Source organism: Ranitomeya variabilis, chromosome 7, assembly GCF_051348905.1.
Source record: "Ranitomeya variabilis isolate aRanVar5 chromosome 7, aRanVar5.hap1, whole genome shotgun sequence".
NCBI classification, from domain to species: domain Eukaryota; kingdom Metazoa; phylum Chordata; class Amphibia; order Anura; family Dendrobatidae; genus Ranitomeya; species Ranitomeya variabilis.
This window is the reverse complement of record NC_135238.1, coordinates 214,613,754-214,626,220: the sequence shown is the minus strand read 5'-3', so window position 1 is coordinate 214,626,220 and position 12,467 is coordinate 214,613,754. Positions and strand designations below refer to the sequence as shown.

At 41.8% G+C, this 12,467-nt stretch overlaps 1 protein-coding gene across 5 annotated transcripts in view; it reads right to left on the bottom strand.

Annotated features, from left to right (window-relative positions):
* ITGB6 (integrin subunit beta 6) overlaps positions 1 to 12,467 on the bottom strand; it is a 120,452-nt gene that overhangs the window by 53,564 nt on the left and 54,421 nt on the right. Inside the window, exons 1-3 of one of the 5 annotated variants that reach the window (XM_077272855.1) lie at positions 6,911 to 7,062; positions 6,724 to 6,800; positions 2,679 to 2,758 (exon numbers count right to left, since the gene is read on the bottom strand). In XM_077272855.1, the coding sequence (XP_077128970.1) occupies positions 2,679 to 2,758; positions 6,724 to 6,784 (141 nt within the window). In that variant the 5' untranslated portion in view covers positions 6,785 to 6,800; positions 6,911 to 7,062. Of the gene's footprint in view, positions 1 to 2,678; positions 2,759 to 6,723; positions 7,063 to 12,467 lie in introns of those variants that run through there. The other 4 variants (XM_077272857.1, XM_077272859.1, XM_077272856.1 and 1 more) reach the window with 4 other exon arrangements.

Genomic DNA, 12,467 nt, shown 5'->3' with positions numbered 1-12,467 from the left:
ACCTGGAAGAGCTCGTCTACTCAGCAAGCATGGAGAGGAGGGGTATGCAGCTGCAGTATCTCACCCTCGGGATGTCAGTGAGACTGCAGGCTATGAGGGGGAGAGGGATAAGTAAAGAAGGGTATATCAGATTAACTGGAATCCCAGATTTTACATATTACTTGACAGAGCTCATGTACTCTGCAATCATGGAGATTAGGGGTATGCAGCTGCAGTATCTCACCCTCAGGATGTCAGTGAGACTGCAGGCTATGAGGGGGAGAGGGATAAGTAAAGAAGGGTATATCAGATTACCTGGAATCCCAGATTTTACATATTACTTGACAGAGCCCATGTACTCTGCAATCATGGAGATTAGGGGTATGCAGCTGCAGTATCTCACCCTCGGGATGTCAGTGAGACTGCAGGCTATGAGGGGGAGAGGGATAAGTAAAGAAGGGTATATCAGATTACCTGGAATCCCAGATTTTACATATTACCTGACAGAGCTCATATACTCTACAATCATGGAGAGGAGGGGTATGCAGCTGCAGTATCTTACCCTCAGGATGTCAGTGAGACTGCAGGCTATGAGGGGGAAAGGGATAAGTAAAGAAGGGTATATCAGATTACCTGCAATCCCAGATTTTACATATTACCTGACAGAGCCCATATACTCTACAATCAAGGAGAGGAGGGGTATGCAGCTGCAGTATCTCACTCTCAGGATGTCAGTGAGACTGCAGGCTATGAGGGGGAAAGGGATAAGTAAAGAAGGGTATATCAGATTACCTGCAATCCCAGATTTTACATATTACCTGACAGAGCCCATATACTCTACAATCATGGAGAGGAGGGGTATGCAGCTGCAGTATCTTACCCTCAGGATGTCAGTGAGACTGCAGGCTATGAGGGGGAAAGGGATAAGTAAAGAAGGGTATATCAGATTACCTGCAATCCCAGATTTTACATATTACCTGACAGAGCCCATATACTCTACAATCATGGAGAGGAGGGGTATGCAGCTGCAGTATCTTACCCTCAGGATGTCAGTGAGACTGCAGGCTATGAGGGGGAAAGGGATAAGTAAAGAAGGGTATATCAGATTACCTGCAATCCCAGATTTTACATATTACCTGACAGAGCCCATATACTCTACAATCATGGAGAGGAGGGGTATGCAGCTGCAGTATCTCACCCTCAGGATGTCAGTGAGACTGCAGGCTATGAAGGGGTGAGGGATAAATAAAGAAGGGTATATCAGATGAGCTGGAATAGCAGATTTGACATATTACCTGACAGAGCCCAAGTACTCTGCAATCATGGAGAGAAGGGGTATGCAGCTGCAGTATCTCACTCTCGGGATGTCAGTGAGGCTGCATGCTATGAGAGGGGAAAGGAATCAGCAAAAGAGGATATTAGCTGGGAGGTCAATGCCTACATGATACCCTAAAGAGCCCATGTACTCTGCAATCATGGAGTGGAGGGGGATGTATGCTGTAAGAGGGGAGAGGGCTCAGCAAAGAGTGATATCAGGTTAGCTTGGATCACAGTTTTTATATGATACATGGACGAGCTCAACTACTCAGCAATGATGGAGAGGAGGGGGATGCAGCTGCACAATCAGTCCCTCAGGAAGTCAATGAGACTGCATGCTGTGAGAGGGAAGAATAATCAGCAGAAGAAGCGGATATCAGATTAGCTGGAATCCCAGTTTTTACATAGCGCCTGAAAGAGTCCATGCACTATGCACTCATGGAAAGGAGGGGTATGTAGCTGCAGTATCTCGCGATCAGGATGTCATTGAGAGGAATGCTGTGAGAGGTAAGAGGGATCAGCAAAGGGGGTAATCAGATTAGCTGGGATCACAGTTTTTTACATGATACTTGGAACAGGTCATCTACACTGCAATCATGGGGAGGAGGGGGACGCAGCTGAAGTATGTCTTCCTCGGGATATCAGTAAGCCTACATGGTGTGAGAGGTAAGAGGGATCAGCAAAGGGGGATATGATATCAGATTAGCTGGGATCACAGTTTTGTACATGATACTTGGACCAGTTCATCTACACTGCAATCATGGGGAGGAGGGGGATGCAGCTGCAGTATGTCTTCCTCAGGATATCAGTAAGCCTACATGGTGTGAGAGGTAAGAGGGATCAGCAAAGGGGGATATCAGATTAGCTGGGATCACAGTTTTTTACATGATACTTGGAACAGGTCATCTACACTGCAATCATGGGGAGGAGGGGGATGCAGCTGCAGTATGTCTTCCTCGGGATATCAGTAAGCCTACATGGTGTGAGAGGTAAGAGGGATCAGCAAAGGGGGATATCAGATTAGGTGGAACCCCAGTTTTTGCATGATACCTGAGAGAGGCCATCTACGCTGCAATCCTCGAGAAAGAAAATGTGTATTTCCCCAAACCAAGAAGGAAAAGACCCCAAATCAGCAACCGCCAGATGATCATTGTGAATATATAACATGTTAGAACACATTCGGCGTACATGACGCTTATTCAGGGCTGTAGATGGCGGTTCATCCTGCTGCATCTAGGACGTGTCTGCAGAAATAAAAATACCTAAGACAGCTGCAAAGAAAGCTGACAAAACACAAAGAGGCCATCGGTGCCTGGAGCATTTCATGGTAACACAGTATAAAAGTACACTTCTGGTCATGCTCCGCGAGTCTCCCGATTTACCTTCTGAGAGCACCATGCACAGTGTGGTCCTAACTTCAGGCAGTCTTCACAAGTCATTGTACTTCCCAGAGAACAAGTGCCTACAGATCGGTACAGAAGAGAGGGGCATATGGTTGGTCATAAAAATATCAGTGTCGTTCAAAACTTCAGAGACATAAATGGAAAATGTATCAACAGTGTCACTGGGTCGATTATTCTGTTTTATGGAGTAAAACTCCTGAAGGAGCGACGCACAGCGAATGTTAGAAGCCGTAGCCCTGCATTAGATATACACACCAACATTACTATTGGTAGTATAGGGCCATTTATTTCCCATCCCGTAAAGTCCCCAGTCCACAAAGGTCAGCACTTACAAAAAATGCAGCCCTCTTCAATCCGGGTCGGGGCCAAATTTGGTGAGACTGTATTTGAAAAATTGTGACAGTCCTGGCAAATTCGGGACAGTCGACATCCATGAGTATAACAGAGTTTTTCAGTTTTAGCGCAACTGATTTTTTTAAATTTTCCTTTCAGCCAATTGGGCGTATACCACAGAACTTCTCTGTAGGCGTGGCCGTGTTTTAATTGGCCAGCGCCAGAGGAGAAGAAGCAAACACCCATGAGAAGTTCTGTGGTATACGCCCAATTGGCTGTAAAATACATTTGCACCATTATTACTCTTTAAATACTGTGTGGATTCGTAGGGAAAGTCTGTGCCTCCTGTTTCCTCTGCTCTAATAAAGTATTGGGCCGATTTGTTGTATTAATGTAAATACATTGTGTTCTGTGTGTGGCTGAGGAAGCAGAGAAAGTCTGAGTCTTGCTCTCCCCGCCCACACACTGTGATTGACAGGTCGGCCTTTATACAGTACAGACTGATACAGGAAAAGATGTAAATTATTTTGTGTGATTGAGAGAAACAAGAATTACAGACTTATTTTTGCATGAAAATACAAAATCAAATTCATGATACCTACATGTCCCCCTCTATTAAATCCTTTTTTTCTAATATTGTATCATAGGCTACCTAATAGATGTGCATTCAGTTATGGGTGGGAGTTTTTAAGTAATGCCTGCAATATACTCAAAAAATTTTGGTGACTTGACTCTTCCTCATGTCTGAAGCATACATAGGTGGTATATATGGTTCCTGTAAGGATTCTGCCCCTCAGTATGTCTTACGACTTAGTGATTGACAGCTCAGTAATCCAAACTAGTGCAGCGGCATGCTGAGATATCTGTCTTGATTGACAGCTCGGCCATCCAATCTGAGACTGGGAGGTGCTGAGCTTTCCTCAGGTGCTCCCTGTTCCCTTGATTACTTAGCTACTTAACTGGGCTGGCAGTCTCTGATAGCTGTCTGCTGTTGCTTCAGCTCAGTGTGGTTTGTTTTTTCTGTGTTTTGCTTGTTTATCTATCACTGTCTGAGCTTGGACCATGTACTGACCATCCGTTTGTTTAACCCGTTTGCTCAGATCCGTTATCCTCCTGGTATGTTGACCTCGGACCATCACCTGTCTCTTTCAGCTGCAGCCAATCAGTAGCTGCTGATTGGCTGCAGTGGTTATGTGACATAACAATGTGATGTGACTATTGGGTTAAACAATGGGAGGAATGGCACTGGTTTGGGAGGTATGTATGCAGCGTTTTCATTTTATGATGGCAGTGAAGATGATATGATGGGGTTGTGCACTAGTGGACAACCCCTTTAATCTTGAGTGCTGGGCCCCCTTATTTACTGAGCCCCATAGCATCTGCTATGTCTTCAATCCTTTTAAATATGCCTGTGCTCAGACGTAAGGTTTTCCACATGCCCAGAGCTCTCATTTGTCTTTTTACACTAGATTGAGAAAAGTAAGGCACTGATTGATATGGATGACGTGGACGCTTCATTATGGAAAAATGTATTTACATTTTTAGATCTCGATTCCCAATTATTCACTAGCAATGATTTCTACAGCCCATACATACTCCACGGAGATTACTCAAGTATTCTGAATCTCTGTGTCCCAGTCCTGACAGTTTTATCGATGTGATGAAAATTTTCATTTTTACTTCCTCTACATGAAAAAAAATCCATATGTAAATCTAGGTTTATATTGAACTTCCCGGTTTCTGTCTTTTAAATTTCATTGTATGGACATTGGCATTTTCATATTAATACTACAGGAATATTTTTGGGTGGCTATGTGTGGCACCATATGGGTACCATATGGCGCTATTATGTAGCAACTGTATGGCACAATTATTTAATCAGTGTATTGCACAGGTAAATGACTAATTTATGGCTCTATAATTTGGGCACTGTTATTTAATCACGCTAATACACTGTTATTCAATCACTATATGGCACTGTATGACACTAGTCAATGCCAAGGTAAGGCTCTATTTTGTGGCCACTGTTATTTAGGAATCTGTCATCAGGTTTTTGCTATGTTACCCGAAAGCGGCATAATGGAAGAGCAGAGACCCTGATTCCAGCAAAGTGTTTATTACTAGATTATGTTTTGAGGATTCAATAAAATCAGTGTTTTACTAGCAGGAGATTATCACTACAGGACTAGGTGTCAGGTGCCTCCTGGTCCAGCCAAGCCCCAACGACTGACTGGCAGCTTTGTGTCAATATACAGTGTACACAGAAAGCAGCCAATCAGTGGTGTGGGCGGGGTTATACGCAGCTCAGCATTCGAGCTCTGCTAGATCTGCAGCGGAGAAAGCTGTGATTCTATCATAACTGCTGTACCCAGTAAACTAAGTGATATATTGCTGGAATCAGGGTCTCTGTCCCTACATCATGCTGCTGTCAGATTACCTAGCAACAACATTCTGACAGATTCCCGTTAATCACTATATGGCATTAGTATACGACCAATTTTTTGGCACTACGATTGAAAAACTTTATGGCACTGGTGTATGACCAGTTTATGACTCTATTGTTTGGGTACTATTATTTAATCAGTCTATGGCACTATTATTTGATCACTGTTTGGAACTGGTATTTGACCAATTTAAGGTTCTATTATTTGAGCACTATCATTTAATCTCTGTATGGCAATATATAATCACTGTACGGCACTAGTATATGACCAATTTATGACTCTATAATTAGGGCACTATTAATTAGTATATGGCACTATTAATTACTTACAGTATGGTACAGTTATATGACCACTTTGTAGATCCATTATTTAGGCACTGTATCGTACCGATACTTCGTTAGCCCATGGAAGTATTGTGTGAGCACCGTTTACATGTTGTGGTGACTGTATTGCAGTATTATTTATTAGTACTAGGCATCTTGCTTGGTTCTGATACTTGGGGACTGTTTAGCACTCCTATTTGGGCAGTAAGCGGCACTATTATTGTGGCACACAATATATACATATATATATATATATATATATATATATATATATATATATATATATATATATATATATATATATATATAACACTGACAATTTACCAGGGGTTTGAATTTCATCCTCATATTAACACAAGTGTATGTATATATGTTTTCTCGCTTTCATTGCCAGCTCTGTGACCGCATGTAATCCCTTACAGCAAAATATGATCATCGTTTACTCTTACTGTATTTTTTACAGGTTACAACATCTTGAACTTGAGCCCCTGGGTATTATCTCACCCAAATTTGTTAAACAGTAGTTTTCTAAGACATCCCGCATTAATAATTACATAATGCTGAAAATCAGTGACAACAAAATGAAAGTTTACATGTGCAGTTTCATTGCATGGTCCACTTTCTGTGACATCCTGAACCCCAATTATACAGAACAGAGGCGGTTTTACCCACTGATTCATAGACCATCATATTTGTAAACAATCATCAAGATAGATGTAATATTGAGCAGATGTAGCAGTGTTGGATAATGAAACATCAAGATAGATGTAATATTGAGCAGATGTAGCAGTGCTGAATTTGTCCTTTAACTCTTCCAACTTAGTGGCCTATGTAAGAAGATAGAAAACGCATCACACTTCAGCTCTGCTACATTGTTCCTATAAATCTCCAGCATATTGCCTTAATACTTAACCCCAATCTTACCTTGTACGTAAGTCTTTCCATGCAGAATTAAAGCTAAGAGCCAAATCAATTCAATCCCCATTCGCTTTTACTTCGGGCTGGATAAAGATATGGAAAAAAAAAAGAAAAGAAAAAAAAATGTCAATGGTCTTATGTTGCAAAAAAAAATTCTCGAAGCATAAACTGGTTCCTAGATAACATTACATACATTCCTTGTATCAGAACATACAAGTGCTCAAGGAAACAGGTTGAGTGAACTAAGAATGGAAGTTTGCAAAGAATTAAAGTTTCCGAACAGGTACGAACACCTTTCAACTTGGACGGATCCACTTCCTTGTTTTCCTTATAAGGAATCCAGGTACACTACCTAAAGAAGGTGTGGACGCCCCGCCAGGTAAAAAGACATTCTCACGGTCCTAAAGTCTACATGTGCTTCGTCAACCTGCCCCTTGGCACGGTCTTGAGACTGCAGCTCGCATTTCAATCAGCACAGTCAAAACTTTGTTCCTACACTTTTCAATCCGGGTAGGAATGCGGATTTTTGTTTTCTGCAAACATAGTTTCTTAAGCGCTCAGATGAAGACTAAGGGTTAAAAGTGAAGATCGCATTAAAGTCTACCCCAAGATGTTGAAGGATATTATTATTATTATTTATTTTTACTATATCAAGCCCTGAGCGGCAATGCACATGAATCTATTATGATTGCTTCTGTGCGTGCCAGATTTAATAAGCCAAACATGTGATGCAGATCATTTTAATTCTGGGCGAGATGGCTTTATGGTGCATGAGCCGCGAAGAATATGATGTTTATAAGCAAATACGCCAAAGAAGATTACTGGAATTTTTTACTGTTTTCTTTCATTTTGTGGATGTGCCAAGTGTAGATGCCGTCCTATACTGCAGATGGCATCATGCCCATTGTTAATAGGATCTGCATCTCTGTACACTGCCTGAATACACAGGGACTGAAAATGACTGAAACAAATAAATGATGATCTGCAGCACCTCATGGCATCACAGGGTTAACTTTTACCCATAATAGAAGCTCACGTCAAAGAAAACGTCCAAACATCAAATAAAAGGACGAATAAAGGAGATATGATATTCACCAACTCGTGAAGCGCTGTTCCTACTTTCTATTTGATGTGTGAAAATTACTGAAAGTCTAAGTATCTGCATGCCTTGGCAAATCTTCCTTATATTCAGGCAAATGAGTTGTATGATAATAGAGACCTTGGTTTTCCTTTATGCTGGTTGCCAGCGCCTGGAGCAAGGAAAGTAAGTTGTGAACCGTTAGCTCTCCCTGAGGCCATTATTGAACCTATTAAATTAATTATACTTTGCTCTTTGCCCCATTTTTTCTTATTATATTATATTTTTTTATCCACTTTTTTATTTATATCCTATCTCCAACCCTACCATTAGCCCTAACCCTATCCAATTTATCCTTAGGTTAACCCTAACCCTAACCTTATCTCAAACTCTAACCAATTCCCTAGCCCTAGGTCTAACCCAATCCTTGGGCCTAACTCTAGCCGCAAGCCTAACCCTAGCTGGGATAAAGTGTAAAAAAGTAAAAGAAGCTCTGAAGACAGCAGTGAACAAGATTTAATCCTGTCTTCATTAGCTGCTCATCATCTGTCATCTTGGTAAATTCTTATACAGAGTGCAGCAGCTAATGCAAACTCATCTCGACTGCTGCACTCCGCATAAGCAGCTCTGGGCAGCTACTCCAAAAAGAAGAGGAGCTTGCTGGCATCATTAATTTAACAGTGGGGTTCAAAATGTTGTACCCCATAGACATTGGCGCATGGGGCTATTGCCCTTTTAACTCCATCCATACTAAGCAGCTGCCTTTATGTAAAAACAGTTGCAAATGCGAAGTAATAAAGCAAACAAAAATTCTTAACATCAAAGCGTCCCTGCAACTACAGTGACTTAGGTGAGTATTGCGGAAATAGTGGCTTTCAATATTATATCACAAGAGACTGGAAACAAATGGGTTACAACTGTGCTGCTATAGAAAAGATGATGAGGAAACAGGAACCGAAGATTACGGTTTATTGAGCGACGCGTTTCGAAGTTTCAAACTCATTCATCAGGACAAAGCAAAGCCTCGTGGTTTGTCCTGATGAAGAAGATTGAAACTTTGAAGTGCATTGACCAATAAACTGCAATCTTGGGTTCTTGACTCCTCCTCATCTTTCCTATAGCAGCACAGTTTTAACCCATTTGTTTCCAGTCTCTCGCAATTCCAATACCGTGGGTCTGCAGCAGCCTAAGCCTTTTCAGTGGTTGTGGATACACAAGCCGACCAGGTGAGCACGATGGAAAACATTTTTCCCACTTATTATTAGGATAAGACCCTTTTGTGCTTTTATCCTTCCCGTTTTCCATTTCAATATTATATTGACAGTGGCATTATCGGGGCAGGACAAGGGTTACTGCTATCAGGACCCTGATAACCAAGGGGCATAAATTTATCTGTGGACTGTCATGTGGCCGCTATCCACGAAATATGAAATTTTACTGATAAAATGATTTGTTTGATTTGATGAGTAGTGGTGGGCAAACGTGGTTCCCAACATGGTGCCCTTTATTTCATTTATGTGTAAATGCATAAGCCTTAAAGGGGACCTGTCACCAGGTCAAAAGTGGCCACTTCTTACTTTTATGTTACTCATTTTTTAATTAGCGATAATTTTTATGACCTTTATCAAGGAGTGATGGCTCACAGGATCCTCTGGGGCGTGTCGATGGCTCACAGGATCCTCTGGGGCGTGTCTTTAGACTATTCTGCATAAGTAACTCTGCAAGCCACACCCTCTTTCAAAGACCATTAAACTTAGCACTAAATAAATAATCCTATGTCTGGAACCATACAGCGGATTTAGAAAAAAAATCTCAGGAGAGCAGTAGGAATAAAATAGGAGCAAAAATTGAACACTTTTGACCTCTTCAAAGCAGCTTTGTCCCCATATTTCAAAGTATAAACCGTTTCCGATAATAAATAGATCTATTAGACCTGATGACCAGGTGTGTTTACTTTGCGAAATCACAGAAGGATAGCTGTAAAATCCTTTTATAGCTGGATTCATAAAATATTAATTTTAACATGTGAATTACCCATCCATTCTGATGTGGATTTTCAAAGTAAGTACCCCAGCTCCATCAGCTCTAAGATATCAAGTTAACAAATGTTTGCAGTTTGTATTATATTGTGAAATCTGGTAACAAATCCTTTTTGAGGTGTTGCTTTGATATTCCTCTCTTAAAGAATATTTTAGTTCTTTGGGGCCTAAACATATCTGACAGCGGCCTTTAATCTTATTTAGAGTCAGCCAGCCATGTTTTTCTCAGTAGTATCTCTATATGTAAGGCCTCGTTCACACGTCAGTGTTTGGTCAGTATTTTTCATGAATATTTATATGCGAAAACTAGGAGTGGAATTTACAGATAAAAACTATAATTGAAAGTTTGACATCTGTTCAGTGTTTTGGAGACACTCCGGGTTTTGGAATACTAATAGTAATCAGATACTGATGTGTGAATGAGGATAGTGACTATAGAGCACATCTATATTGTGTGTATTTAGAATCATATTTTCCCCTTTTTGTTATCATTCTTCGCCTCCTTTACTTCTGTTTGCGTCATTTTTAAAGCGGCACGCTGTATCCAAGCAGATTGTGAGAATGGTTGCAGATGGAAAGAGTGTGTTAATATCGTGGGAGGAAGTGATCTTTTTTCTTGGTGTCTTTCATGGGCTTTCCCAAGAGCCCCCTAAATCTATGCCTTTATGGATTAAAATCCTGCAGGGCATGCGAGGTCCCCTGCTCACCCCATCACTTGTCCAGGCCCGTTTGAAGTTCACCAATGACCATCTGGATGATGCAGAGGAGGCACGGGAGAAGGTCATGTGGTCACATGAGACCAAAATAGAACTTTTTGGTATCAACTCAACTCACCGTGTTTGGAGGAAGAAGGATGAGTACAACCCCAAGAACAATGTCACAACCGTGAGACATCATACTTTGGGGGTGCTTTTCTGCAAAGGGGACAGGACGACTGCACCGTATTGAAGGGAGGATGGATGGAGTCATGTATCGCGAGATTTTGACCAACAACCTCCTTCCCTCGGTAATTAGATGGGTCATGGCTGGGTCTTCCAGCATGACAATGACTTGAAACACACAGATAGGGCAACGAAGGAGTGGCTCCTTAAGAAGCATTTCAAGGACTAGGAGTGGCCTGCCCAGTCTCCAGACCTGAACTCAATAGAAAATCTTTGGAGGGAGATGAAACTCAATGTTGCCCAGCGACAGCCCCAAAACCTGAAAGATCTGGAGAAGAAATGCATGTACCTTATCCTGGTATATGTGTCCCTTATCCTGGGCATCATCCTGGTATATATTCCACATCCTGGTATACGTTGTTCTCGCATTCTGCCGCTGTTCTTTAATGCATAGAAAAAAAAAAAACAGTTATATTCACCTTTACTCGGCATCTTCTTCTGAAATATGCAGCTAACTTCAGCGTGCAAGCAACGGGAGTGCATGACATCACTGCTATGCGCCTCCAGTCACGTGCATGCCGACGTCAGCTTCTGGCCTCGGGTTGGCTGGCAGCATGTATTGCCTCGCACAAACCCAATGGGTCTGCGTGCCACAATACACTTCAACTGGATGTGCATCTGAGGATGCACATCCAGTTGAAGTTTCTACTGGCGTCGGCGGATCACTCACGCTCACGGGTCCCAACCTACACAGGAGAGGTTGCAGTTGCCCTCTGCGACCACGGTGGTTATGCTCCTGAGTATCCCCACTTCTCCTCATTACTTGCTGTTTCACAAAGTATTCACTTAAAGGGGTTGTTCAGAACCGGAAAAAAAATGGCAGCTTTCTTTACAAAACATCACCCCAGCTATCTAAGGTGTGTGTGTGGTTTTGGAACTATCTATTGAAGTAAATGGAGCTAAGCTGCAATACCAGACACAAACCGTAGGCAGGTGTGGTGCTGTTTTTGAAAAGAAGCAACAGTAATCCTGGACAAATCCTTTAAAGGGAATCTGTCAGCAGGTTTTTTGCAATCTAGTCCAAGAGCAGCATGATGTAGGCAAAGAGATGCTGATTCCAACAATGTATCACTTAGTTTATTGGATGCAGCCATTCTGACACAATCAGAGTTTTTAGATTTAGAAGTACAGCAGAGCTGAGGAAGCTAGCCCCGCCCACACCAGGCTCTGTATATACATTGTCCATAAAAAGTGAGCTGCTCATCACAGGAGGGGCGTGTTGGACTAGCATGCAGGTGCTGCTGTGTCCAGCAGTGATAACCTCCTGGTGCTAAAAGAATCATTGTAAGTAAGCAAAACCACAGAGCTTGATAAGTGAGACATCCCTGAAATTTGTGTTTTAACCCCTACAGCATGCTGTCTTCAGATTACATAAAAGTCTGCTGACGGATTCTTTTTAGCTTAATTTATTATTTGAACTCTTTTACAGTCCATCTTCCAGTTTTACGGCATCACTCTCCCTGATTTCCTTCATTTTACCCTATTATTTTATACCTTCTGTCAACCCTCAGAACGTTTTTCTCCATTCTGATGTCTATTCCGTACGACAGATGGGAGAAAGAAACGAGACGTAACTTCGATGAACCCGTTTAGACAAGTGCGTTCTCACTTGAGATGACCGTCCATTTTTGGCAGCTGATAAACAGTAAACTATCTGAGATGAAACAGACTGTCACGTTGTGAAACCTTTTA